The sequence below is a fragment of the Aspergillus uvarum genome (assembly GCF_003184745.1).
Source record: "Aspergillus uvarum CBS 121591 unplaced genomic scaffold BO82scaffold_53, whole genome shotgun sequence".
In the NCBI taxonomy this organism is placed as follows: Eukaryota; Fungi; Ascomycota; class Eurotiomycetes; order Eurotiales; family Aspergillaceae; genus Aspergillus; species Aspergillus uvarum.
The window spans coordinates 31905-58322 of NW_020291350.1; the positions used below are offsets into that span (position 1 = coordinate 31905).

Genomic DNA, 26418 nt, shown 5'->3' on the forward strand with positions numbered 1-26418 from the left:
AGGTAGGCTTCTGGAACGTTGGTGGTTGGAACTAGCTACGTTCCCGCATGTGAACAAGTGGAAAAGGCCTTTGGAATCACGTGGCCGGGTTAGCAACGTTGACACATTACTACCTAGAGATTTCTCCTAAGGGATAACGTTCCATTCTTAGGGGCTCTTAGGAATTATAGTATCTTGATCGTGTGTAATGGTAAATAAGATTAAAGTGATCGGTTACTATCCTGCCCATCGGTTAGTGAGGTAGCAATAAACAAAAGACGAGGCGTCGATAACGCATTCCCTCTATCAAATACCTTCCTGGATATGTGATGCCTTTAATGTTCTCCCGGCACTGACAACTGATACTGCAATAGCTGACAGATAATCCATGAATATGGAAGTCTTAATAAAAACTAAACAAAAACATGTGCCCACTCATTCAGGAACAGGACCTATAAACTGGATTATAATGGACGACGAGAATAAAGCCTATGTACTATAACAACATTCCAACTCTCTAGCTTTGAGCCGTGCTCTCATTTCCCTCCTCGAATTTGTCCCAGTTGGCCAAGATGTGAGCGATTCTGGGCGAGTTTGTCAAACGGTAGACGTCCTCGAAATATTCCTTTGTGATTTCAAATGGCCTTGCTGTAACGTTGGGAATGTATTTTCCAACCAGCTTACTGGGGTCAATGGTGGTCTTGTTGATTTTCTTGAGCAGGAATGATCGGAAAGGCTTGACACCAGATCGAAGGAAAGTGCTGTGGAATGGTACGTCGATACCTCTCAAGGGAATGGTCGCGAAGCCGCGCTCTAGCGAGATGGGCTTAGGCTTCGACTCTGTTTGCTTCACACACTCGTCAATCATCTTGACAAGATGCGATTTGACGTCCTCCAAGGACATGCTTTGCATAAGAGCAGGAATGTCAATGTTTTGGGCCTTGAGGTAGTTGAGTAGGTTGGTGAGACAGTCAAGCGCCCGTAGCTAGTCATGAGGTCAGCAATGTCGAGCTATCGACGATCAGACGGGAAGACACTTACATCACCAGCAGCAACGTATTGCATATTGGCAACATTGTAATTGACAATCTCCAGAAGCCAACCAGTTTCCTCTGAGATGTTCTCTACGACATACTGAAGAGCTTGTTCATTGAAGGTCTTCGAGATGCGGCTCGGGTTAACGGCGCACATCGAGTAATTTGAGCGACCTTGCTCGTCTCTTTCCACGGCTACCTGCATTGTCAATCCACGATAGAAGACAACTGAAACCAGGCTTTCAATGGGCATGACATCAGCGAGTGCAGCCAGAGCCGAGTATTCACCAAGAGAGTGACCAGCAAAGCTGCTGTCTCTTTGGACAAGGCCCTTCGAGCGCATGTCTTCAAAGCTTGCCTTTTCCATCAAGGTAAGGGCGGGCTGTGTGAACTGGGTCGCAGAGAGAAGCCCTGACGGTGAGCGGTAAGTATAGGATGTAGTCTCTTCGTCGATTTCCTTGAAGATCTTCTCCGACTTAATGGAACCGTCCGCGTTGACAGTTTCGAAGGTCATTGACATGTAATTCTGACGGATCGCTTTACCCCGGGGGCCCCCGAAGTAAACGGTGAGTTCCTTGGGATTGTTCTTGACAATATCGATGATTGACAGACCATAGTTCTCGATGAAGTGACGATCTGCGCGGTCCCAGACCTCCCTTGCAACAGGACTGCTGGCATATAGTTCCATACCCATTCCCTGCTCTTGGGATCCTTGTCCGGTGAACACGTAGGAGGTGACAGGCTGCTCGACCTCAGCTTCGCCAAGAAGGACCTTCTCTTCGGTCTCTTTATTACTGGCCTCAACCTTGATGATCTTGCGACCGGCAATCATGCCGACATGCTGCAACTTGACAGTGATAATGTCATTGGGCAGGACCATGCCCACAAGCGAGACATGGAAGCCTCTCACGCGCCCAATATTGTTCTCTGCGGCCCAGGTTTCAACGTAGCTGCGGACGGCAGCACTTGTGTACATACCATGGGTGATGGTGCCTGGTAGTTTGGCATAGCTGGAGAACACCCGGGACACATGAATGGGGTTGTAGTCGCCCGACACACGAGCATAGGTCTCGTTGGACGCAGGAGCACGCAAGACTAGCGGGGTCTTGCCGCTGAGGGGAATTGGGTTCTCAAAGTAAACTGGCTGCTCGATAGAAGTACCATTCCGCTGAAGGTAATCGATCACAGGATTTCCATGAGATGTACCCGCCTCATAATCCACAGAAGCCACCTGGATGACCTCCTTCGTCGGCAATTCCAGCAGTACTTGACCTACAGTCTGAACGTTGCTGAACACGGTCTTGTTCTTGAAGCGGATCAGACTTTGAAGGCGGAAAGTCAAGGTCTGGCCCAGGAGTTCGACATCGCTTTCATCCATGCGGAACCACTCTTTCGAGCGGAGAATCGCCACATCTCGGCTGGACGCAAGGTGAACCTGCATGGGCACCTCGTCCTTACGTTGGAAGGTGTTCTCGAAGTCCAGGTAGGCACCACGATACAGGAACTGACTGGTAACATGCATGATCGGCTTGCCATCTCTGAGGATAGTGCCACAGACCTCAACCATCTTACCGGAGTCTTGGTTGATGACCGAATTGATTTGAGCTGAAGTATCCAGGACGTCGCCGACCTTCAAGGGCTGAGCCCCAGGAACCATTTTGAATCCATTGGATAGATGAACAAGCTTCAGTAGGTCACCATCAATGGTACGAGGGAAGATAGGTTTGGTGATAGCCTTCCACCCGGCAACGATGGCAAAATCCATGGGGGCGAACACCTCTTTGCCAGGCCGGTCCACGAAAGCCTCACCAGTGTTGCCAACAGCATGAACAAAGTCAGCTACAGCTTGCGACGTGATTGTCTCACGTCCACCGTTAAAAGTGGCAGTCGTCGGTGTATCGAAAGGAACATCCTTGTTACCAAACCAGACACGATAGTAAAACTCCTTGATGCGATCGTTGCGGCCTTCCATGACCTCCCTGATGGGTGCGTACCCAGCCTCAGGGTGATACGTGAAGAGGAATGTCAAGGGCACGACAGCAGCCTCCGCGGTCCGACCCTCAAAAAGAGTAAGGCTAATTTGATTCTTGTCGTTCATCTTTACCTCGACTGTTTTGACCAATTTGCCGGATTGGTAAGGCTCCCGCACGACGATACTCGTCTTGGATGGGTCATTTGGATGCGAGATTTCCACGTACATGCCTGCGACGGGTGCGACTATGCGTTTCAAGGGATTGGCATCGAAACGATGATCCTGAACGAACACGTCTGCCAAAAACAACGCATGTCTCCAGGAATACGCCGAGCCAGCAAGAACACGAAGCCAGCGATCCAAATCAGGCAGGTCCGCTGAGGGAGAAGATGACAAGCGGTAGGTGACCTTATCACCGTCTTCGGCGATTGTCAAGCCGTCAATATCTTGCTCATCGTCGACCCTGTCGAATAGTCCCCCGAAATACTCGATGACAGGCACTTGCGTCTCGTCTCCGCTGTACACATCCTGAATCAGGTTCTTCACGTGACCCTGGTGGATACCGTCCAAGATATCCCGGACAGGCTCGTCAATGATAGTTGAGAACTTGGCAGCCATGGGACCCTGAAGGATACATGTCCTTCCAACGTCCTGCCCCACAACAGCCTCCAAATCCTCGCTCTGCCAAAGAGAGTCTTTCTTGAACCAGTACTCGAAATTCTCATCCAAGGAAGGTACGAAGGGAACGGGCTTCTGTCCCCGACGCTGGCAGAGTAGTAAGAAATGCTGAACGTCCTGGGCGTTGATTAATTGGGTGGCTGCCTCAGGGTAGGCAGCCAGGATGTTGTCAATATTAGGATAAGGAGTATTCAGCTCGGAATAATTTTGGAGAAGAGACGGCTGACCCTCAGTTGTAGTGAAGCGTTCCTCAACACGGCGGATGAAGTCGCCAGTGAGCTTTTTCAGAGACTCATCGATCCATCTTGACTCATGCTTGACATACATGAGATCTACCATGCGGTGGACGACTTCAGTGTAGGTCATGTCTTCGAGGTCGACGGTTTCGCCAGCAGCATTGCGGCCGAACCAGACCTTATGAAAATCATCGTTCAGCTTCTTGATAATGTAATTGCGCTGCTTCTTCAGCTCCGGGACACGCTTAGCCTTGTCTAACTTGAAGATCTTCTGGTCCATCTCGTGCCAGAACAGCACACCCCTGGTGGCTAGTTTGTGAATCGGCTCACCCATTTCAGACAAGACGGTAACCACGCCTCCTGCAGCTCCCTTGTATGTTTTCTCCCAATCTTTGTCATCAAGGCCAGGTGCATCGGCGATAGCCTTCTTAGCATTCTTCGATGTATGAGCCTCTTTGGAGATCATCATGCGGCTTCCAAACAAACATCCATCGAAAGGCATCGGGGGGTATCCGAAGCCAGATGACCAGGTGCCTGAGAGATAGGGGTAGGTATCCTCGGAGCCACCAAAGCCGCTGCCCGCCACAAGGACAATGTTCTCATAACGTCTGATACGGCTGTACATTTGCAAAATCGGCTGATGGAAGTCCTCGAATGAGTGATGACCACCTCCACGGCCTCCGGTCCATTGAAGAATGATAGGAAACTTCGGGTTAGCCTTGGCAATGTTGATTACCTGTTGGATAGCATCGACAGAGCCCGGCTTGAATGCAATGTGCTTGATCCCCAAAGTCTCGATGTACTCATTTGCCACCTCAATGGACGGAACACCGGCACCAATCGTCAGACCCTCGATCGGCACGCCTTCAGATCTTAACCTACCGATCAAGGGAATCTGCCACGCCATAGCACGAGGATTGACATAAATCAAGTTAATCGTGATGCCACGCCCGGGAGGGATGGCCTTTTCGATCTTTGTCACAGCATCAGTCATGGTCTTGGCATTGTAGTAACCGCCACCCGCAAGCTCAATGTGGTAACCGGCGTTCATTGTAGCAGCAACAAAATCCCAAGCAACAGTGGTGGGGGTCATCCCGGCCACCATGACTGGCGGAATTCCTAGCAGTCGGCTCATCTTGGTGTCCACGAAGGTCTGGCCCATCGCGTTCTTCACGAGACGTGGTCCGTACTCCTTGACCCAGTCAATGGCGTACTTGACAGAGTGTTCGTCACGATCGAATAGCTCAGGCTTATATCCCACTTCGGCGTTGGTGCCATCCATAGCTCCCGCAAGCACCACCCGAACACCGGTTCCATCCTTGTTACGGTTGGTCAGGACACCCAAGCCGGAGATGCCGCCGGGTCCGAAGTCAACGATGTGTGTGGCACCAGGGAAGACTGTGGCTTGCTCCCAGTTGACAGCATCGTGGGTTATCATGCGAACTAACGCCGGTACGATATTGGCTTCACTAATCTTCCGCAGGTCATCACCGGTCTTAGTGCCGAAGACGGGGATGGCGAGTGATCCGGGGGATATCTCCAAGTCCTCTAGATCTTCCAGGATACGGTCATAGGCCGGGTACAAGTACTGGCTATGGAAAGGAGCGGTGATAGGGAGAAATCGGTTGACGAAGCGGACCTTGCGCTGGGTGTAAGGGACACGGTTCTGATCCAGACCTGTGGGCGCTTTGACCTTGCGCAGGCGCAGATTAAGACCATACAAAGACAAGGGAGGTCCAGTCACAACAAAGTTGCGAGCGCTGTTAATCAAGGAAATAGAGATATGGCGGTCCTCGGGGAGATGCTGGTTGGTCATATCAATGTGTTCTTGCACGGCTGCTCTTGGGAGATCTCGGATAGACAGCATCGGTGTGGGCGCACCCTCTCCATTCTCAATCGAGTCTTGCAGAACCGAGGGCGCAATAGAAGTACGCGGATAGGCTTGCTGGCTGCGAAGACCAATCCAGAAAAGCATGGTCAATGCATTTTTGGAAGCCAGCTGGAAGCTTTCCCAGGAAGTGGCGGAGGCGATCGCCGCTGCAGTGACCACTCCCTGAGAATGGCCAGTGGTTCCGCTAAATCTTTCAAGGACCTCACCGGGTGTTTTGCCCAGGACCTTGCAAGTAACAACGAAATGTGCTAGTTGAACCAAGCCAATCAACGGCAAGCTGACAGGCGCGGACACGAGATAATCTGTGTCAGGTTGAGAATCCGGGTCCTGGAGCCACTGGATGATGTCCAATCCTTTAGGGTAAAGCTTATTGGCCTCGGGCTCCCGCGAAAGGGATTGAAGCAACTCGGCAGAGGATGTGATCAGATCATCCACGAACGATGGGTAGGTGGTATAAACTTCCCTTAACTCATCGAAATATTCTTCGATGTTACCTTGTCCCCCAAAGACTGAATAGATGCTCGCTTTCTCCTCTGACGCGGCTCGGAAGAGGGCCGAATCGTAGGGTTTGGTAGGCCGCCCAGCGGCAGCTCTACCGGCATAATAGGCCTTGACAACTAGCACCTTCTTCGTGGTAATGCCGGGTAGACCAGCAGCAACAGCGTGCACATCATTGCCGCGCATAAAGGCCCGTTCGAACTCGTTCAATGCCAGTTTCAGTACCTCCAAGTAAGTGCCCTGGGCATCGTCTTCGCCCTCTTCCACCTCGCGTGCAACGTGGTCAATGTATCTTGCCACCAATTCGGCGACCGAGGAGGGCTCATCGTCTTGGGCAAGCTCATCTGTCGGTTGTGGTAACGATGCTGTGAAAGCATCCTTCAATTGCGATGCATGGAAATGAAGCGACGTCGGGACGAGGAAAGAGAATTCAAGCGAGCCATGAGCCAGAATAAGTGGCCTCAATGACTGTGACGAGCGAGGGGTATTAATGCCCGTTTGTGGGCCGGTAGATGTTCCATACATCCTGTAGTTCTCTTGTCGTTAAGGTCTATAAGCGGAAGGCCGAAAAAGGCGTCGGGGAAGAAAAATATTAAACGGAAAAGTGCGTAGGTTCTGTTATCGATAAGTATATATTGCAAATGGAAAATTTGTGCTAGGAAGCGGTAAAAGACAGGTGAAGGAGAGGAGAAAAAGCGTGTATGTGCACATAGTCCTTTTCTCCTTCCTCTTCTCGTTCTTCCTTGGGTGTGTTGCCTACCTATTTCTATCAGAAATTGTGAAATAAAACTGAACTCAAGGGAACCACAACCGGACCCGTCGTCCAACACAGGATAGATAGGGGAGGGGCGGCCGCCGGAGAAGGATGAGGAGGAGGGTAGAAGAGTAAAGACAAGAAAGAGAAGTTTGGAGGAGGAAAAGAGGTATGGGGAAAAACGGTACTACGATATGGGGGAAGGGGAAGAAAGAGAGAGGGGGGGGGGGGGTAGAGGGGAAGAACAGAAGGAGAAGGCAGGATGGAATTGAAGCCTTGAATGGGCAATTGGAGAGCGCGAGAGTGGTTCAGCACCTTGCGGTACTAGTAATAATTTTGGAATCCCGGCCCCGAGATAGGGCGGTTGTGCACACTGTTGAACCGGCTGGGCGGAGGAAGAGATCCGCCGGCGTGGGCTGGTTGAATAGGAACTGGCCGAATTCGGTATGGTGGGTGGCCGCACCTCCCCAAAACTCTGAAATGGTTGGGCTGGACCTGAAGACGCGGTGACAATACCTGACCACTATTTTCTGCTCATTCCTAACCATTCTTGACCATTCAACAGTTGGAAGGTTCAAGGGGTTGATGGATGCAGTGATGGTTTAGCAATGACGACTAGATATCTAATCTTCACCAACAAATCTATTGAGTACTTAATAATGTAATCAGTATAGTTCTTGTAGTATCATAATACCTAAATGTCAGTAGTGTGCTGCTGAATTCAACCTGTCAGGTCTGATTCAATTGCAATCCTTATGATGGTTTTGCACCAATCATACGCCGTTGTTGTTACCTGGTTCTTCCCTTTCCATTCTTTTTTTTTTTTTTTTTCCACATCTTTCTACTCTTCCATGCTCGTTCTCGGCTCCGAAAGCCTGCTGGAATTCATGCAATGCTTCCGTACCGTATGAAAGTCAACTTCCGCCCCAACACTCACCCAAAAAGAAAAAAGAAAAAAAGAAAGTAAGAGAGGAGAGAAAAAAAAAAGGCCCCAGTTCAAAGTCCCGTCCCATTTCCCAGCTACAATAATACTTTGGTACCCATCCGGTTGCCGTCGCTACATACTACGTATCGCCAACCTTTCCGTCACCCAAACCCCTCTCTCCCATCCTAAAACTCCCAGGCGTTAAATAATATTCTTTACATTCGTATTAGTGTATTCTCTTCGGAATTTCATCGTTGATCGCTTCGATTCTCATCCACTTTCTTTGGCACATATCTGGATCGAGGTCAGTCGGCGATTCCCATCTCCCTCCCACCCCCCCTCCCTTTCCCTTCTCCTCCCCCTCCCCTCCCTCTTTTACCCCCACTGATAGAGGTCCTGAACTGGGGGTGAGTATTTCTTATTCCCACCCGGAATTGCCGTGGATCAATTTTCATTTTCCCTTCCAGCTACCCTTTCCCGCACGCGCTTGGCTGCCTGCTCAAGCACTTTGAGTGGTGCCAGAACACAAGAAAGAAATAAAACAAGCTGAAGGTTCAATTAGAGTACTATTGGCATCGGAATCGATTAGACTGACCTGTTCCATATTTCTAGTTAGGATTGAACCAACACCTATATTATCACTTTAATGATTCTCATCTTCCTTCCGTTGCCCCAACTCCGACCTACACTTTTCTTCCCTCAACAACCTTCTGGTGTTCATCCTTTGCCTGGCCGCCACTTCTCCCCAACCAATTGAGGCAGAGACTGAAATCAGTCCCCGATCCTGGTTCAATCGCTTGAAGTTGACCTTCTCCATACCCCCATCTTTACGTGGGCATATCCTTACACCCCCATCAACAATATGCGTCCCGAAATTGAGCAAGAATTGGCCCACACCCTGCTGGTTGAGCTGCTGGCCTACCAGTTTGCCTCCCCAGTGAGATGGATTGAAACGCAAGATGTCATACTTGCAGAGAAGCGGACAGAACGGATTGTTGAAATCGGCCCCGCGGATACACTCGGTGGTATGGCAAAACGGACTCTAGCCTCGAAGTATGAAGCATACGACGCCGCTACTTCCGTGCAACGCCAAATACTTTGTTACAACAAGGATGCGAAGGAGATTTATTACGATGTCGACCCTGTGGAAGAGGAGGCCGACACTCCTTCAGAGCCCGCCGCTGGGATTCCGGCCCCCGCTGCTCCGGCCGCCGTTGCTGCCGCTCCTGTGGCAGCCACTGCTCCGCCTAGTGCTGGACCTGCCGCAGCAATTGAGGATGCTCCTGTCACAGCAGTGGATGTCCTCAGGACATTAGTGGCGCAGAAGCTTAAGAAAAGCCTGTCCGATGTGCCTCTGAGCAAGGCCATTAAAGATCTCGTCGGAGGTGGGTACCCGCAAGAATCCCCTGAACAAGATGGGTTTAACTCGTACTAATCTGACGCAACTAGGTAAATCCACACTACAAAATGAGATTCTTGGAGACTTGGGCAAGGAGTTTGGCTCTACGCCTGAAAAGCCGGAGGATACCCCCTTGGATGAATTAGGTGCATCCATGCAAGCCACATTCAATGGTCAATTGGGCAAACAGTCCTCTTCCCTCATTGCCCGCCTGGTATCATCGAAGATGCCGGGTGGGTTTAATATTACTGCCGTTCGCAAGTACCTGGAGACGAGATGGGGTCTGGGTTCTGGCAGGCAGGACGGTGTGCTCCTCCTGGCGCTCACAATGGAGCCGCCATCTCGCATCGGTTCGGAACCTGATGCCAAGGGTTATCTCGACGATGTGACCAATAAATACGCTGCCAGTGCCGGCATAAGTCTGTCGGCTCCCACCACTGGAGGGGATGGCGGCGCCGGCGCCGGCGGTATGCTCATGGACCCCGCCGCTATTGATGCCCTGACGAAGGATCAACGCGCTTTGTTCAAGCAACAGTTGGAACTCATTGCTCGCTACTTGAAAATGGATCTGCGCGCTGGTCAAAAGGCGTTCATCAACTCCCAAGAGACCCAGAAGACGCTGCAAGCGCAGCTAGACCTTTGGCAAGCCGAACATGGCGACTTCTATGCCTCTGGCATTGAGCCAGCGTTCGATCCTCTCAAGGCCCGTGTCTACGACTCTTCGTGGAACTGGGCTCGTCAAGATGCCCTGAGCATGTACTACGACATTATCTTTGGAAGACTCAAGGTTGTTGATAGGGAGATTGTGAGCCGCTGCATCCGTATCATGAACCGGTCAAACCCTCTCCTTCTAGACTTCATGCAGTATCATATCGACAACTGTCCCACTGATAGGGGTGAAACGTATCAACTAGCAAAGGAGCTTGGCGAGCAACTTATTGAAAACTGCAAGGAGGTCCTTGACGCTGCTCCTGTCTACAAGGACGTCGCTGTTCCTACCGGACCTCAAACCACTGTCGATGCCCGAGGAAAGGTCGGTTACAAGGAAGTCCCTCGCGCCAGCGCCCGCAAACTAGAGCACTATGTCAAGCAGATGGCTGAAGGAGGTCCCATCTCGGAGTACAGCAACCGCGCCAAAGTGCAAGATGACCTACGCAGTGTCTATAAGTTGATCCGCAGGCAGCACCGCCTCTCCAAGTCTTCACAGCTACAGTTCAACGCACTCTATAAAGAGGTTATACGCGCCCTGAGCATGAATGAGAATCAGATCATTCCACAGGAGAACAGCAACGGAAAGAAGTCTGGCAGAAACAGTGTCAAGCGCAATGGTAGCCCTCGGTCCGGCAAGATTGAGACCATCCCATTCTTACACCTGAAGAAGAAGAACGAACATGGTTGGGATTATAACAAGAAGCTCACCGGTGTCTATCTCGACGTTCTGGAGTCAGCAGCTCGATCTGGTCTCACATTCCAGGGCAAGAATGTTCTCATGACTGGAGCTGGTGCCGGTTCTATCGGTGCCGAGGTGCTGCAGGGCCTGATTAGCGGTGGTGCGAAGGTGGTCGTCACGACGAGTCGATTCTCTCGTGAGGTCACTGAATATTATCAGGCCATGTACGCCCGCTATGGCGCTCGTGGCTCTCAACTTGTCGTTGTGCCCTTCAACCAAGGCAGCAAACAAGATGTCGAAGCACTCGTCGACTATATCTACGACACTAAGAAGGGCCTTGGCTGGGATCTGGATTTCGTGGTCCCATTTGCTGCCATTCCGGAAAACGGTCGGGAGATCGATTCGATCGACTCCAAGTCTGAGCTGGCCCACCGCATCATGCTCACGAACCTGCTCCGACTGCTTGGTAGCATTAAGACACAGAAACAAGCCAATGGCTTTGAAACCCGCCCAGCTCAAGTCATTCTTCCCTTGTCTCCCAATCACGGCACTTTCGGAAATGATGGACTGTACTCGGAGTCGAAGCTGGCTCTGGAGACTCTTTTCAATCGCTGGTACTCGGAGAATTGGAGCAACTACTTGACCATCTGCGGTGCTGTCATTGGCTGGACGCGCGGTACAGGGTTGATGAGCGGTAACAACATGGTTGCTGAAGGTGTTGAAAAGCTCGGTGTCCGTACCTTCTCCCAGCAAGAGATGGCCTTCAACCTTCTTGGTCTTATGGCACCCGCTATTGTCAACTTATGCCAGCTTGATCCTGTCTGGGCTGATCTCAACGGCGGTCTTCAGTTCATCCCCGATCTTAAGGACCTCATGACGAGGCTCCGCACTGACATCATGGAGACTAGTGATGTCCGCCAAGCAGTTATCAAGGAAACCGCGATCGAGAATAAGGTTGTCAACGGAGAAGACAGTGAGGTCCTTTACAAAAGAGTGGTCGCTGAGCCCCGTGCCAATATCAAATTCCAGTTTCCACAACTCCCTGACTGGGAGAAGGATGTTCAGCCCCTTAATGAAAATCTCAAAGGTATGGTTAACCTTGACAAGGTGGTTGTTGTCACCGGATTTTCAGAGGTCGGCCCCTGGGGTAACTCTCGTACCCGTTGGGAGATGGAGGCGTACGGCAAGTTTTCCCTTGAAGGTTGCGTCGAGATGGCTTGGATCATGGGTTTAATCAAGCACCATAATGGTCCCCTCAAGGGCAAAGCCTATTCTGGGTGGGTGGACGCGAAGACTGGGGAGCCTGTGGACGACAAGGACGTCAAGCCCAAATATGAGAAGCACATTCTGGAGCATTCGGGCATTCGACTGATTGAGCCTGAGCTGTTCAAAGGATATGATCCCAAGAAGAAGCAACTTCTCCAAGAAATTGTTATCCAGGAAGATCTCGACCCCTTCGAGGCATCTAAGGAAACTGCTGAAGAGTTCAAGCGCGAGCATGGTGACAAAGTTGAAATCTTCGAACTGCCCGAATCGGGAGAGTACACTGTGCGCCTCAAGAAGGGGGCTACATTGCTTATTCCCAAGGCTCTCCAGTTCGATCGTCTCGTTGCTGGCCAGATTCCCACTGGCTGGGACGCCAAGCGCTACGGTATCCCAGACGACATCATCGAGCAGGTTGATCCAGTCACATTGTTTGTTCTTGTCTGTACTGCGGAAGCAATGCTCTCTGCTGGTGTCACCGACCCTTACGAATTTTACAAGTATGTTCACCTGTCTGAGGTCGGTAACTGCATCGGTTCCGGTATTGGAGGCACCCACGCCTTGCGAGGCATGTACAAAGACCGCTACTTGGACAAGCCCCTCCAAAAGGATATCCTGCAGGAATCCTTCATCAATACTATGAGCGCTTGGGTCAATATGCTTCTGCTGTCCTCTACCGGTCCGATCAAGACCCCTGTTGGTGCCTGTGCCACGGCAGTTGAATCTGTCGATATCGGTTATGAGACGATTGTGGAAGGCAAAGCTCGCGTTTGCTTTGTTGGTGGATTTGACGACTTCCAGGAAGAAGGGTCGTATGAGTTCGCAAACATGAAGGCCACAAGCAATGCGGAGGATGAATTTGCCCACGGCCGCACCCCTCAGGAGATGTCGCGCCCCACTACCACCACGCGTGCGGGTTTCATGGAGTCACAGGGTTGTGGTATGCAACTCATTATGAGCGCCCAGCTGGCTTTGGACATGGGTGTGCCCATCTACGGTATTATTGCCTTGACAACAACCGCTACGGACAAGATCGGACGATCTGTCCCCGCCCCCGGCCAGGGTGTTCTCACCACCGCACGGGAGAACCCTGGCAAGTTCCCGTCACCGTTGTTGGATATCAAATACCGTCAGCGCCAGCTTGACCTGCGTAAGAAGCAAATCAAGGAGTGGCAAGAATCAGAGCTGCTTTACCTTCAGGAGGAGGTGGAGGCTATGAAGTCCCAGAGCTCTGAGCCATTCGACGAGTCGGACTATCTGCAAGAGCGGGCTCGGCACATTGAGCGAGAAGCTGTCCGACAGGAGAAGGATGCCCAGTTTAGTCTTGGCAACAACTTCTGGAAGCAAGACCCCCGTATCGCTCCTCTCCGCGGTGCCCTTGCTACCTGGGGCCTTACTGTCGACGACATTGGTGTTGCATCCTTCCACGGTACCTCTACCGTGGCCAACGACAAAAACGAATCTGATGTCATTTGCCAGCAGATGAAGCATTTGGGACGCAAGAAGGGCAATGCGCTTCTGGGTATCTTCCAGAAGTATCTTACCGGACATCCCAAGGGCGCTGCTGGTGCTTGGATGTTCAACGGCTGCTTGCAGGTTCTTGACAGTGGCTTGGTCCCAGGGAACCGTAATGCTGATAATGTGGACAAGGTCATGGAGAAGTTCGATTACATCGTTTATCCCAGCCGTAGCATCCAGACTGATGGTATCAACGCTTTCTCAGTCACATCGTTCGGTTTCGGTCAGAAGGGTGCCCAGGTCATTGGAATCCACCCCAAGTACCTGTACGCAACTCTGGACCGGGCACAGTTCCAGACTTACAAGGCCAAGGTTGAGGCCAGACAAAAGAAGGCTTACCGTTACTTCCACAACGGTCTCATTAATAACAGCATCTTCGTCGCCAAAGACAAAGCCCCCTATGAAGATTCTCAACAGAGCAAGATCTTCCTCAACCCCGATTACCGCGTCGCGGTTGACAAGAAAACATCGGAACTCAAGTTCCCTGCAGTCCCTCCGAAGGCTAGTGACAAGGGAGCTGAGAGTACGAGATCAATGATTGAGTCTCTTGCGAAAGCTAACGCCGCCGAGGACTCGAAGGTCGGTGTCGACGTTGAGAACATTGAGGGGTTTAACATCGAAAATGAAACCTTCATCGAGCGAAACTTCACTGCTAGCGAGCGGGAGTATTGCCTGAAGGCACCGTCTCCCCGCGCATCGTTTGCTGGTCGGTGGAGTGCCAAAGAGGCGGTTTTCAAGTCCCTGGGCGTTAGCAGCAAGGGCGCGGGCTCTCCGCTGAAGGACATTGAGATCATCACTGATTCAACTGGTGCGCCTGCCGTTCAAGTAAGTTACCACTCCTAACTTGTCATTCTCGCGCCCGACGCTAATATGTTGCTAGCTTCATGGTGTTGCTGCTGAAGCTGCCGAGCAGGCTGGTGTCAAGCAAGTCAATGTTAGCATCAGCCACAGTGATACGCAGGCTGTCGCGGTTGCCGTGTCGAAATTCTAATCTTTTGGCGAGCGAATAAGCTGCCTTGATTTGATGGGAGTGTATTGATCATTTTCATGTTTCTTGACCACATATTCACACAGATAGATTAATCCGGGCCCGGCTTCCATCGGGTGAATCAGCCGGATCTTCCTTTTAAGTCTATTGCCTTCTTCATCGTTGGGCTATATCTCGAGCAACAGTAGCACATACAAAATTTCCCGCTCCTGATACTCGCAAGTGAATACTCAATCCTATTCGGTTGACTCACATTTGTATTCGTCAAGATCACTTAGGTGTCAAGTCGAAGGACTGATACATGGAATGGTATAGCACCTGACACGACTTGGTAAAGCAAGGAAGGCAGTTTACTTAGAGCCTACAGTTTACGAAAATGCGAGACAGTCAATTAGGTCTATGCGTAGCGTCCCCTTTGAAAGATAAACCTAATCCATGCTGCAGATGATGTTCGAGGTGAAGGAGTTCACTCCATATAACGACGTATTGCCTAATTTAATGACCATGCGAGAAGACGGGACCAGAATCAACGGCGTTACCTACCCTCTACCAGATGCTCTGCTCAAGGGACCCCAGTTTTCCCGAGGGTTAAGCTGATATCGAACAAGACGCTTTCTCGTTGAGAGCTCCTTGCCTAAAGCCTCATCAAAAACCACTTCCAAAGTGCTAGGATGAAGTCTAGCTGTGGCTTTGACCCGGGCCAGTGGGCTTTGACCAGAAGTAGACGCTGTGGAATCGCGATCGCCATTGCTCTGTGTATCGCGTACCGATTTAGTCTCTGACGCTCGATGGGCACCGGTCCGTGTCAAAGCAGCTTCAAGCCTGCTAACTACATCCGTAATATTGTGCTCTTGGTCCATTACCATCTGAAGCTCCTTCTTCAATGAATTTAGCAGTTGCTGATCCTTGTCACCGTCTGCGGGAATTTTTCGGCATTTCGACATGATCACAGCGCCAGGACTTCCGGGTCTGAGAGCGCCCTCCTTGACAGGGGACTTCTGTCTGACCCATTCCCGCATAATCTCCCAAATCACATCCCAAGGGGCATCAGTCCGAATTGTGTTTGGTTTCGCATGGGTGCGAGTCGCTCGATAGCCCAAATGTCGAAGTGCCCCGCGCATCGCATCGATGGAAATGGTAGCAGTACGAAGAACTTTCGATATCGCACTCAAGCTAAAATAGAATGGACTTTTGTCACTTAAGGCGGGGTCAACCCGTGGAATAATGGCAGCAGTTCCGGCCCCTACCGACGGTGCATCGGTAGACTTCTGTGAGTTGTTGGCGTCGCCAATGTCGAGGTTCAAATCTTCTTCGAATGCCGTTGTTAGCATTCCTTCAATTCTGTCGACAGTTTGATAAACATCTCGGTCTAGCTTGGGAAGCATATCAAGGATATTCTGAATGAAATGTGGGTTGTGAAGTGGACCGGCCCACATTGGGCCCCCTACATGCATCTTCGAACCGCAATGTTCACAACGGGAGTCTGAAGTTGGACCCTGAGCAAAACCAAAATGAGGAAAAGGCTTTCCTTTTTTGTCAAGCTTCTGCTTGGTCTGCGTCAAAGGCTGGGTTGACCATGCCCCGCAGCCCTCGTCGCAATTGAACACCGTCATCATATTGCCAGAAACAAACTTGACCTGGGCAGGGGAGCGATGAACCCGGACAAAAACTCGTGCATAGAAATCGATTGAGAGAGATAATAGGGGCTCGATTGCAAGTCCATACTTGGCGGCAGACATTGCAATTGAATGCAGGATCAAGCGCAGTCCCCCTTCGTGGCAATGTGGTCCTTTGACCGGAACGCCACCATACAAGGCGAAAGCCTTCTCAGGATACCCATGCGAAGCCCACACTCCTGCATCAGTACAAGTCACACAAAGAAGGCCTCCATCTTTTACTGCCTGGACCGCAGCATCCAGGAAAGGTGAAGCAGTGCCGTATGGATCCAAATCAATAACATCGAATTTGCCGGAATGGGTTACCGCGTCCTGACATTTATCTTGCTCCAAAAGGCTGTACATGAAGACGCGTGCATCTCCTAAATTAGGGCGGATACGCTTCTCGAGTTTGTTGTATTCGACATTCGTCTTCATTGATCGAATAGCAGACTCTGAAAGGTCGTTTGCAACGACGTAAGAAGCAAATGGGATCTCCAAGGCATAACGTAGCGCACGCAAGCCTGTAGCAGAAAGAGCATCTAGGATTGTGAATGACGGCGCCATAATCTCTTCTGAAGGCAAATCGGGAATTGCTGCAGAGATGGGCTCAATTGTCTGTGCACTTTGGTCCTCTGGCTGGGTGGCTTCGTCCTCTCGCTTGCGCTTCTTACTCTTTGTCTCACCACTTTCTGCTAGCCTCTGTCTTCGTTTTTCCGCCTTCTGTTTCTTCACGGCCACGACATGCTCTCCAAAGGCCCGGATTGCGAGAACGCTAAGGTCTCGATTGAACTGCTGAATCGGGTTGTAGAAAACGGATTGAGATTCATCGTCAGCCTTGAGATCCTTCCTCGTGGCCTTGGAGGCAGCGTCTTGAGAGGGAGGGTTCAAAATGTACGCCTTTCCTTCTTTTACGGCTCTAAATTCCGTGCCAGCGTACTGAATCAATTGCCCCGAGGTGTCCATGGCGCGAACCTCAATATGGAATTGGTGCGGATGAATTTGCCGAACGGGGGCTGGCGTAATCACCGTTGGGCGCAGAAGAGAGATTGACAGAACAGTAGGAACTGAAGCTTGAGAAAAACAATCGACGGGTCTAAAACGAGCAAGGACAAAACCAAACAGGCTCATTGACTGACTTGGACGTCACAGAGAACAAGTAAAGTAGAGAGAGAATGGAAATTCTGGGGGAAGTGAATTTTTCTTTTTTTCCCCGGGGAGAGTTTGAATGGTATGTACAAGCTCCCGGCGCGGCGCGGGAAAATAGAAAGAGGCGTGCGGCGGTCCACTCTTAAACCATCGGGATATCCAGCAACCTGAGCCCGCTTAAAGAAAGTCTATGTTAGACAGTGTTCATGTGAGGCACTAGTCTACCGTCGTCGTCGTCGTCGTCGTCGTCGTCATTGTCATCATCATTATTATTGAAACCGCGCCTATCCGGGTTGCATTATGTCCGAAGACATCTAATATATCATACACAGAACCCACGAACGGGCACGGCTCATATCCAGGGTCCGATAATGGGAACTTGATTGTAGATATCGTTCCATCCACTGGCTTCCCACCCAGAGCCCTGACCGGCACGGCCAATGACTCCCAGAGCGCCAGCCAGCCAGATAGATGCCCCCACTGCAGCAATCGTATTTACAGTCCACCACATTCTCTTTTGTCTGCGGCATCGTTGCTCACTTCCAGTATAGCCAAGGTACCCTTCGAGAGACCCCTTTTTGGAATTTTGCTGCCTCCGGAGGGTCGTAACCTTCCAGCCCATCCACGAAGCCCACCCACCAACAAAATGCCATACTCCAGCAGCGACAAAAACCAGATAATAAATGTTCCAGAAAACCGGAGACCGCGCAATGCCGTGAGCCACATAGCCAAGCCCCACTCCCGAGCTTCCCCCATCGACCAGGATCGGACTAATTCGATTGACGAGGACGTGCACACCAAGTAATGGAATGAGCGAATACCCTAAGCGTGCCTGTAGGCTCATCCGTGGCCAGAACGTGAGCGCATAACGCTGGGACCGGGTTTCTGCGCCATAGAGTCGGGCCCGCCGTGAGGAGCGGATATTGCGCAGAGCGATGCCGGAAAGGACATGAACCAAAACCGGCACAGTCAGAACAACATGTTCAAGTGACGGGGATTGATAGAGGGGCCTGGTGAGCAACAGATAGTTTTCGCTTGCGCTTACGGAGCGGGTCGCGAGAGGAAGTATTGAGGTATTGGCAAGGTGCAGAGCAAGAAATAAGCTGGGCGGATACGTCGAGTATCGCTGAAATGCAGATACTAATGATATTCAGAAAGCAAGGCATTAGTCCACGCAGAGTCAATCGCGGCGGAAGGCTAAGATGAAGAGGCAACGGAGGAGTCGTACACCATGAATCCCAGCTATGCCCGCGGAGACCTAAACCGAGAGACGGCGGTGCGCTTATATTCTGGCTCAATGAATCTTGAGACAGTTTTAGCGGCTCCGGGGAATATTCGCCGCGCTCAAGGTCTGGAAACTCATCCTCCACCGGAGAAGGGTCGATTTCTTGCATGGAAGTGAGTGAGCGGGTGTCGATGTCCTCCGGCTTGTGCGAGAGGCCGTCTGGGGCGGAAGCCATGGCGACAGGAGCACCAGGATAAGTTGAGTATGTGTGGCAAGACAAAAAAGGGAGATATCAATTTATTCAACACATCATGTCGTAGGACTAAACGTGGGCGATCTTCATAACCAGTGACAAGGTTCAAGAACCTTAAGGAGAGGGAAAACAGACGTTGAAATGATGGTTGTACTAGTAGTACATGCATAATTTGAAGCACGATCATTGGCTTGTAACTTACGCGTACCGACTGGTGACGGGTATTTTTTTGCCCAACATGAGCACGACACAGGATGTGCAGGTATCGTCCGCGGACGTCGGTCCGTATTTCCTACTAATACGTACTTTAGCTGATTGGAACAATGGTAATTCGAACTCATGCATACATTTTACAGAAATCGAGTTCCGACATACAAGTACTTCCATACTAGCACTACCATTCCAACAGTGCTCACAGACCTCAAGATAGGCTTGGCAGACTTTCCACTTGGTTGCAGTTGCCAGTGATCCAGAGTATAGTGCTGTTACGCTATCATCATCTTGTTCCAAGATGGCGCCTGCAAGTGCCCGCGACATCCTCTCTCTCCTCACGGGTCTTGATCCGAGGAGCGATCCTTGAGCAATCGAAGACAGGGCTTTTTTTTTCTGACAGAACATTCCTTCAATAGCGCGGCTTCACCAATCCTACTCCCAAGGTACGAGCCTCCGCCTATCAATACCTTGCCCACCACTTCGGCTGCTGTTGACATCGTCTCCTACTTTCTTCTCACCAGACCGAATCGGCGCGCTCCGCCTTGAACTCTTTCACCTGCACACTGTGCAACAAATCCTACTCCCGCCACCCCGAATATGAAGCCCATATATCATCATATGATCATCAACACCGCAAGCGCCTGCAGGATCTCAAACAGCTTTCCCGGGATCCGAACGCTGCGGAGAAAGCAAGACGAGCAGAGCGGAAAGCTGATGCGGAAGCCGGCCTAAGGGTACTAGACACCCACAAAAGTAGTCCCTCAACAACCGGAATAGCTAGCGGAAACGGCCTCAACTCTGAGGGCGGGGGAGGCTTCAAGAAAGGAGGTTTCAAAAGCTCCTTCACGGCAGTAAAAGGACCCGTCGCTCCAGGTGCGCCTACCAAGAAGAACGTTCTAGGAGGGGATGACGATGATCATGAAGACTCCACTAAGCCGGAATCCGCATATTCGGACAATCACACTCGGAAAATGACAGCAAAACGCCACAGTCCCCAAGACAGACAAGAGGAAAGCGATACTGAATGCGAAGTTGCCGATGCGGTTTATTATAATCCTCATCACCCTACAGGTTGCTACCACGGATGTGCAGGGAGTAGGACGGACAATCGAGCTGAAATAGAAAATGTTTGAAAAATGCAATGCTTCGACCTTTACGAGGCATACGGTTTAGGTGGTATTTGGTTACTCTTATATGTCCCCTGTCCCTCCACTTATGGGTGTGGTTTAGGCGGTCTTTCCTTTCCACCAAACTGTGAATATCAACGTGTATAGGGTATGGTATTTTCACCTACACGGTACATTTTGGTGATTGGGCAACTACAGAAAGAGTTTTGAAGCACTAGCGCATGAAGAGATCTATATGAACTCAGTCATCATAAGTTGTTGTCTAAAAATGCAAATTGGAATTGGTTCTGTTGTATAGTCGTACAAAATTCAGAGCAGATGGGAAGGCAGGGCGAGATGGAATATTGGGAGTGATTGGCAACAATCACGAGGTGCTAGGCACACGAGGCTTTATTATCTGGGGTTGTTCTTCAACAGCGCTTGTTCTTCACGAAGACCGGACTATCTTACAAGCGCAGCAGCTTGGCGGCCTGGTTAACAATGGTGTCTTCCTGGGGGAAGCTCATCTGCTCCAAGCCAACGGCGTAAGGAGTAGGGACCTCAGCACCAGTGACACGGACAGCGGGAGCAGTCAAGTAATCGAAGCCATACTCCATAGAGAGAGCAAGGATCTCAGAAGCGACACCGAACATGGGGAAACCGGACTCAACACACATGATACGGCCGGTCTTCTTGAGGGACTGAATGATAGTCTCCACGTCAAGAGGCTTGACAGAACGAAGGTTGATGACTTCGGCCTCCACACCGTACTTCTGCTTGAGTTGGGCAGCGGCGTTGAGCGACTGACCGACACAGCGGGAGAGAGAAACAATGGTGAGGTCCTTGCCGGGGCGTTCGATCTTGGCCTTGCCAATGGGAAGAACAAAGTCACTCTTCTGGGCGGCCTCACTCATGGGGAAGGCTTGACCGTACAGAAGCCTGTCGACCTCTGTCAGTACTGACAAAACTTGGTGGGATGGTTGTTAATGGATGACCTACTCGTTTTCGAGAACAACAACGGGATTGGGGTCACGAATGGCAGCCTTCAGCAGACCCTTGGCATCTTCGGCGCTCCAGGGAGAAACAACCTTCAAACCAGGGATGCTACCGTACCATGCGGAATAATCCTGAGAGTGCTGAGCAGCGACACCGGCGGCAAATCCATTAGGCCCGCGGAAAGTGATGTTGCAAGGTTGAATTCCTCCGGACATATAATGCGTCTTGGCGGCGGAGTTGATGATCTGATCAATGGATTGCATGGCAAAGTTGAAGGTCATGAACTCGCACTAGAAAGGAAAAAGAGGTAAGTTAGTTAGATACGCGCGTCACACGGTTTGCTCGCCTTTAGCTGTCCATTGATGAAGACTCACGATGGGATGCAGGCCGGCAAGAGCAGCGCCGACAGCGAGACCAGTGAAGCCAGCCTCCGTAATCGGGGTGTCGATAACTCTCTTCGGACCAAAGCGGTCCAGCAGACCTCTCGTCACCTTGTATCTGTAACATTTGAGCCAGGTCAGACTGGGAACCTTCGGGCAAGATTGATGAGAAAGGGGTTCACGCACGCTCCGTTGTACTGCGCGACTTCCTCGCCCATAACGAAAGTTTTCTCATTGCCCTCAAGCTCCTCCGCGAGCGCCTCGTTCAGAGCGTCACGAACTGTGACCTCCTTGGTACCATTTTCGGTGGCGTAACCTCGGAAGCGCAGGACGGAAGGTATGCAGGTAGTTTGCGAGAAAGCCGGGCGAAGAGGAGTTGAGGGAAGGCGCGAGGGAAGCAGACGAGCTGCTGGGCGGAAAAGTCGGGGAGCAGCCATGGCCGAACTGGAGAGTTGGGTTAGGAGATTGAGAAAAGTGATCAATGGTCTAAGAGAAGCGAGAGAAGGAGTACAGACTAGAAGAAACAATCGGACAGCACCTGGAAGAGCCTCGTAACTTATCAAACACGGGAATCTGGACGTTCAATGAGAGATGTGGTTTTTGGTGAGAGCTTCGAGAAAGACTGTTGGGCCCGGGTCTGGCTGACTAAGTTAATATTCTCACCGGCGCCTTCTTCCGTTCCGTGGAATCTCCGCGTGACTGCCGATAAGGGAACCATCGGCGATAACCTTGAAGCCTGGAGGCTTTCCCGGAGTATTGACTCTTCGGAGTTGTTAGTAGTATATTGGCAGAGTTGAGTACAGTACATACAATAGCTAATTACTACACCGACATACGACGGGGTTCAACAGAGTATTCGTATCTTTCGCTCTCATCACTCACATACACACACTACCTCCGTTATCCTCACTATCCTCACCTCATCCGGGTGAAATCATTATGACCCATACTTCCTTTGCAGCAGCTGTAGTGCTCTTGCTGTCGTCCTCTTCCTTTACCTCGATCGTCTCCGCAGGACAGCCCTCTGCTCCGGACCCTATTGCTGCCCCATTGCGCGACCTGGAATGGGGCCAACTCAACTTTCTACATACTACAGACACCCACGGCTGGCTGGCTGGACACTTACAAGAGTATGAAACTCGGATGTCTTCTAAGAAGCTTTACCAGATGGGTTCTTGCTGATTGAGTATCTGTGTGCTAGACCCTCTTATGCCGCGGACTGGGGGGACTACATCTCTTTTGCCGCCCGCATGCGCGACAAAGCCCAACAGGATGGCTCAGATCTCTTGGTGATCGATACAGGCGATCGAGTCGAGGGTAATGGTCTGTATGATTCTTCCGAGCCAAAGGGTGTCTATCTCTCCGGGATCTTGCGAGAACAACACATAGACCTTCTGTCATCAGGCAACCATGAGCTGTACAATCGGACGACGTCCCAGGCAGAGTTCTTCACCACTATTCCCAACTTCCGTGGAAATTACCTAGCATCGAATATCGATATCCTACATCCAGCACTCAACGAATTCGTCCCTTTGGCGCCTCGCTTCAAGAAGTTCACCACGCAGAACCAAGGGATCCGCATCATCGCCTTCGGCTTTCTGTTTAATTTTATGAAGAATGACAACAACACTATCGTTCGGTCTGTAGAGCAGACAATCAAAGAAAGCTGGTTTCAAGAAGCCATTCGAGACAAAGATGTGGACCTTTTCCTCGTTATTGGTCATGTCCCTGTGCGCTCCGTTGAATATGATGCTGTGTACCGGGAGATCCGCGCTATCCGGTGGGATACACCTATACAGTTCTTCGGAGGGCATTACCACATTCGGGATTATGTGCGGTACGACTCCAATGCCTACGGACTGGCGAGTGGTCGCTTCATGGAAACTATTGGCTTTTTGTCAATCGACGGGCTGTCCACTAGCAAACACCACATAAGGCCCGCCCTGGCAGCGCCTAAGTTTAGTCGGAAGTATATCGATAACAATTTGTTCTCATTCTACCACCACACCGGCCTGGACGAGGGCACATTTCACACGGAGCATGGCCGGAATGTGTCCTTACTTATACAACAATCCAGAAGCGCTCTTAAGTTGGACAAAATCCACGGTTGTGCTCCGAGAGATCTCTGGATGTCACGCGTCAAGTACCCTCACGAGAACAATATATATACATGGCTAGAGGAAGAAGTGCTCCCCGTCTCTTTGAAAGATGACTCACGTATTGAAAAGCCGGCACTTGCTATTATCAATACGGGAGCTATTCGCTTTGATATTTTCAGAGGTCCTTTCACTCAGGATACAACCTATATTATCTCTCCTTTTTCTAGTGGTTTCCGTTACGTCAAAGATGTCCCTTACCACAAAGCGAAGTTCGTGGTCGAGGTACTCAACAAACAGCCTCAAATATTGACTGAGCAGCGCCAGCATGTAGGTCTACCGACCTGGTCACTCGCACCGCCTGAACAAATAGCACATGCAGACGACACAGCCGCTAACCGTGGCGAGGGTTTGCGCCCTGCATGGTACGCTCCAGGCTCGCTTATTGACCAGGCCTTACTTTCAATGAAGGACTCTTTCGGGCCTAATCTAATTCCTGGGTATACCACCACCGATGATGCTGGCACTGATGGTGATGATACTGTCCATTCTCCTCTCACATTCTATCGAGTTCCGAATTGCATTCAATCCCTGGTATCTCCAACTGCATCTGACCAACCCGAAACGGTGGACTTGGTCTATATTGACTTCATTGAGCCCTATGTAGCTCTAGCGGCCAAGTTCGCAAACCTTGATGTGGACTTCAAGCGAGACAGTGACGTCTACATGCCATCCACTAGTCTAACAAGCCTGATTCTGAACTGGGTCAAGACGAACTGGGTCTGCGAAGACGGGTCATTATGATTTGAACAGAAGTCGTACGGAATACATAGATAGATACAGAATGTGATGCTTGGCAGCCTCCGTTTCTTTGGGTCTTGGAGCCACAAAATCAACATGCGCCATTGAAGGTCGATAGATATTATAGCTTCCTTATACACTTATACTGAAAACGCACCTATACTGAAAATGAAGCGATCGATTGTTCAGGTCACCTGCAGCTTTGCTGGCGGGGCTTGATCTTCTTGGGAGACCTTCATATGAACATGATGATGAAGATTGCGAGTTACCTCTTTCGGGGAAATGGATTGACAGTTTTAATATACATACACGTAAGCAGGATTGACTGGCTTTGCACGATCGTCACGGTAGAATTTCAAGCCTGCGCTGTCACGATTGAATCCACAGTTCTGTGCGGGATTCATTCCTCTGCCTCGTACCGGAGCAAGCCCTTTCCACTCCGGAAGCCGCTGAGTGTTTCCTGCACGCCCCCTACAAGCTCCGCACACTCTGTGTCCCAGCGCCATTTAAGCTCCTCCACGGGAATATCCTTGAACTTTCCTGTCCGGGTCAACTGCAACACATCATTGATAGTGTTTTCCTTCAGCTGTGGGTTCTTGTCACCCCATTTGCTGACCCAGAATCCATGAAATGCAAGGTCCTTGAATATCAGCAGACCGGATGGTAGGGCAACCGGCTGCTTCGACATCGCTCCATATGTGACTAGACGCGAGCCCGGTGCAAGCGTTTTGGCTAGCGCAGTCGCGCTTTTTCCGCCAACGCAGTTCAGGGCCAACCGGATTGGCTCCCTCCCCTTGCGTGTAAGATCATGCACAAGATTCTTGAATTCGCCGGAGAGCAGCTCGGCTTCTGTCACGACGGCCGTCGCGCCCAGGTCACGCAGTTCCTGCTTCAATTTTTCGGTCTCCTCGGGCGTCTTCCGTTCCCGCACAACATTGAGTGTTTTGATGCCCCATTCCCGCGCCAGTTGGATGGCAGCTCGTCCAACGCCGCTATTTGCTCCATTTTGAATCAGCCATTCTTCCCCAGCGCGCATCCAGTCCCAGTCACAGAAATCCTTGATCATCCGGTACGCGGTCACGGGATTCACACTGACGGTACTAATCTGAAGCGGAGTCAGGCCTTCCTTGTTTTCGATCTTAATCAATTGAGACTCGTCCATCTGAGCGTGAGTGCGCCAAGTCCCCTGTCCAGTCTGCTTCATGACTACCCAATCTCCATTGCTGAGGTTGGTGACATTTGAGCCCGTAGCGATGACCTCAAACGCGCCTTCATTACCGGCTACAGCGCAAGGTGCTTGTGTACCAAGCGATGTCTGGAAGGGTGGCTTACTCGGATAGACGCCTTGGATCTGGTTCACATCAGCTGGATTTAGCGGGGCAGCAAGTAGACGAAGGTTGACTTGAGTTCCATGGGGCGCCGATATCGAATGCTTGTGAAGCCTTAAGCTAAGTCTCAGCCACGGTACTGCATTTGCGTGTTTCCAAGAGCCAGGAAAGACTCGGGGCACGGGGCATAACCTGGACTTACTGCAGAACATCCTTAGGTTCCCCGTAACGCGAATAAACAAGGGCCTTAGCCTGGATGTACCCGTAGACCGAGATCCACCTTTTGCCCTCCACTGAATGGCAGCATTTGAAATCTTGCCATTGATGCTGCATCGGCGCAGTGAGCGGCGCTGAGACTCTGACTCTGGAATTCAATCCTCCGACGCGGCCGCGGGAAGCACCGAACGCTGACCGCACCAAGCTATTGGAGAGCATATTGACAGGGTCGGGCAATATCCTCCGACGTACAGAGTCAATCCTCACGTTGGAATATATTGAGGGGTGATTCTGAACTACTTCGCCGGCCTCCTGAGAGAGAGGGTAAAGTCAGGGGAATGGAGAGCGAAAGAAAGAAATAGCATGTGCATGACGTCGTTGCCTCTTCGGGCCGACGGGAGAGACGGCGTTGCGGGTATGACTTTTCCAGCTACAGTACGGAGTACGTACTCTGTACAGTACAGTATAATGTCAT

General features: G+C 51.0%; 7 protein-coding genes across 7 annotated transcripts; 3 read left to right on the plus strand and 4 right to left on the minus strand.

Moving 5' to 3' along the window:
- Nucleotides 1–153: 153 nt before the first annotated feature.
- Nucleotides 154–7140, minus strand: BO82DRAFT_357055 (tetrafunctional fatty acid synthase subunit FAS1). The gene is made up of 2 exons (XM_025635907.1): nt 1021–7140; nt 154–964 (listed from the first exon to the last, which is right to left on the minus strand). The coding sequence occupies exons 1-2, from the start codon at nt 6811–6813 to the stop codon at nt 497–499; spliced, it is 6261 nt and encodes a 2086-aa protein (XP_025488890.1). The 5' UTR covers nt 6814–7140; the 3' UTR covers nt 154–496.
- A 1464-nt stretch (nt 7141–8604) lies between these two features.
- On the plus strand, nt 8605–14722 carry BO82DRAFT_151116 (trifunctional fatty acid synthase subunit FAS2). The gene is made up of 2 exons (XM_025630174.1): nt 8605–9352; nt 9417–14722. Exons 1-2 carry the CDS (start codon nt 8830–8832, stop codon nt 14378–14380), a joined length of 5487 nt encoding a protein of 1828 aa, XP_025488891.1. The 5' UTR covers nt 8605–8829; the 3' UTR covers nt 14381–14722.
- A 186-nt stretch (nt 14723–14908) lies between these two features.
- Nucleotides 14909–18932, minus strand: BO82DRAFT_385638 (N2,N2-dimethylguanosine tRNA methyltransferase). Its single transcript, XM_025638191.1, has 3 exons — nt 18558–18932; nt 17811–18469; nt 14909–17119 (listed from the first exon to the last, which is right to left on the minus strand). The coding sequence occupies exons 1-3, from the start codon at nt 18787–18789 to the stop codon at nt 15065–15067; spliced, it is 2946 nt and encodes a 981-aa protein (XP_025488892.1). The 5' UTR covers nt 18790–18932; the 3' UTR covers nt 14909–15064.
- Nucleotides 18933–19045: 113 nt separating this feature from the next.
- BO82DRAFT_421191 (putative C2H2 finger domain protein) lies at nt 19046–20601 on the plus strand (the record flags this gene model as incomplete). The annotated part of the gene is made up of 3 exons (XM_025640153.1): nt 19046–19069; nt 19437–19463; nt 19542–20601. The coding sequence occupies 3 exons, from the start codon at nt 19046–19048 to the stop codon at nt 20151–20153; spliced, it is 663 nt and encodes a 220-aa protein (XP_025488893.1). The 3' UTR covers nt 20154–20601.
- On the minus strand, nt 20354–22106 carry BO82DRAFT_357060 (pyruvate dehydrogenase (acetyl-transferring) subunit E1 beta). The gene is made up of 5 exons (XM_025635908.1): nt 22018–22106; nt 21689–21946; nt 21497–21620; nt 21126–21412; nt 20354–21065 (listed from the first exon to the last, which is right to left on the minus strand). Exons 2-5 carry the CDS (start codon nt 21937–21939, stop codon nt 20594–20596), a joined length of 1134 nt encoding a protein of 377 aa, XP_025488894.1. The 5' UTR covers nt 21940–21946; nt 22018–22106; the 3' UTR covers nt 20354–20593.
- Nucleotides 22107–22267: 161 nt separating this feature from the next.
- On the plus strand, nt 22268–24648 carry BO82DRAFT_357062 (metallophosphoesterase family protein). Its single transcript, XM_025635909.1, has 2 exons — nt 22268–22632; nt 22704–24648. Exons 1-2 carry the CDS (start codon nt 22442–22444, stop codon nt 24400–24402), a joined length of 1890 nt encoding a protein of 629 aa, XP_025488895.1. The 5' UTR covers nt 22268–22441; the 3' UTR covers nt 24403–24648.
- On the minus strand, nt 24419–26299 carry BO82DRAFT_357064 (enoyl-[acyl-carrier-protein] reductase). The gene is made up of 2 exons (XM_025635910.1): nt 25930–26299; nt 24419–25841 (listed from the first exon to the last, which is right to left on the minus strand). Exons 1-2 carry the CDS (start codon nt 26160–26162, stop codon nt 24800–24802), a joined length of 1275 nt encoding a protein of 424 aa, XP_025488896.1. The 5' UTR covers nt 26163–26299; the 3' UTR covers nt 24419–24799.
- Between the last annotated feature and the right edge of the window lie 119 nt (nt 26300–26418).

Coding starts and splice junctions, on each gene's coding strand:
- BO82DRAFT_357060 (XM_025635908.1), bottom strand. CDS start 21,939: ATGGCTGCTCCCCGACTTTTCCGCCCAGCAGCTCGTCTGCTTCCCTCG. Junction 21,413..21,496: donor TTGCCGGCCTGCATCCCATC/GTGAGTCTTCAT, acceptor TTTCCTTTCTAG/TGCGAGTTCATGACCTTCAA. Junction 21,066..21,125: donor GTTGTTGTTCTCGAAAACGA/GTAGGTCATCCA, acceptor AGAGGTCGACAG/GCTTCTGTACGGTCAAGCCT.
- BO82DRAFT_357055 (XM_025635907.1), bottom strand. CDS start 6,813: ATGTATGGAACATCTACCGGCCCACAAACGGGCATTAATACCCCTCGC. Junction 965..1,020: donor AATACGTTGCTGCTGGTGAT/GTAAGTGTCTTC, acceptor CCTCATGACTAG/CTACGGGCGCTTGACTGTCT.
- BO82DRAFT_357064 (XM_025635910.1), bottom strand. CDS start 26,162: ATGCTCTCCAATAGCTTGGTGCGGTCAGCGTTCGGTGCTTCCCGCGGC. Junction 25,842..25,929: donor GAACCTAAGGATGTTCTGCA/GTAAGTCCAGGT, acceptor ACTTAGCTTAAG/GCTTCACAAGCATTCGATAT.
- BO82DRAFT_357062 (XM_025635909.1), top strand. CDS start 22,442: ATGACCCATACTTCCTTTGCAGCAGCTGTAGTGCTCTTGCTGTCGTCC. Junction 22,633..22,703: donor CTGGCTGGACACTTACAAGA/GTATGAAACTCG, acceptor TCTGTGTGCTAG/ACCCTCTTATGCCGCGGACT.
- BO82DRAFT_385638 (XM_025638191.1), bottom strand. CDS start 18,789: ATGGCTTCCGCCCCAGACGGCCTCTCGCACAAGCCGGAGGACATCGAC. Junction 18,470..18,557: donor GCATAGCTGGGATTCATGGT/GTACGACTCCTC, acceptor GAATATCATTAG/TATCTGCATTTCAGCGATAC. Junction 17,120..17,810: donor CTGTAAATACGATTGCTGCA/GTGGGGGCATCT, acceptor CAATTGATTCAG/TACGCTGGCACGGAATTTAG.
- BO82DRAFT_151116 (XM_025630174.1), top strand. CDS start 8,830: ATGCGTCCCGAAATTGAGCAAGAATTGGCCCACACCCTGCTGGTTGAG. Junction 9,353..9,416: donor CATTAAAGATCTCGTCGGAG/GTGGGTACCCGC, acceptor TGACGCAACTAG/GTAAATCCACACTACAAAAT.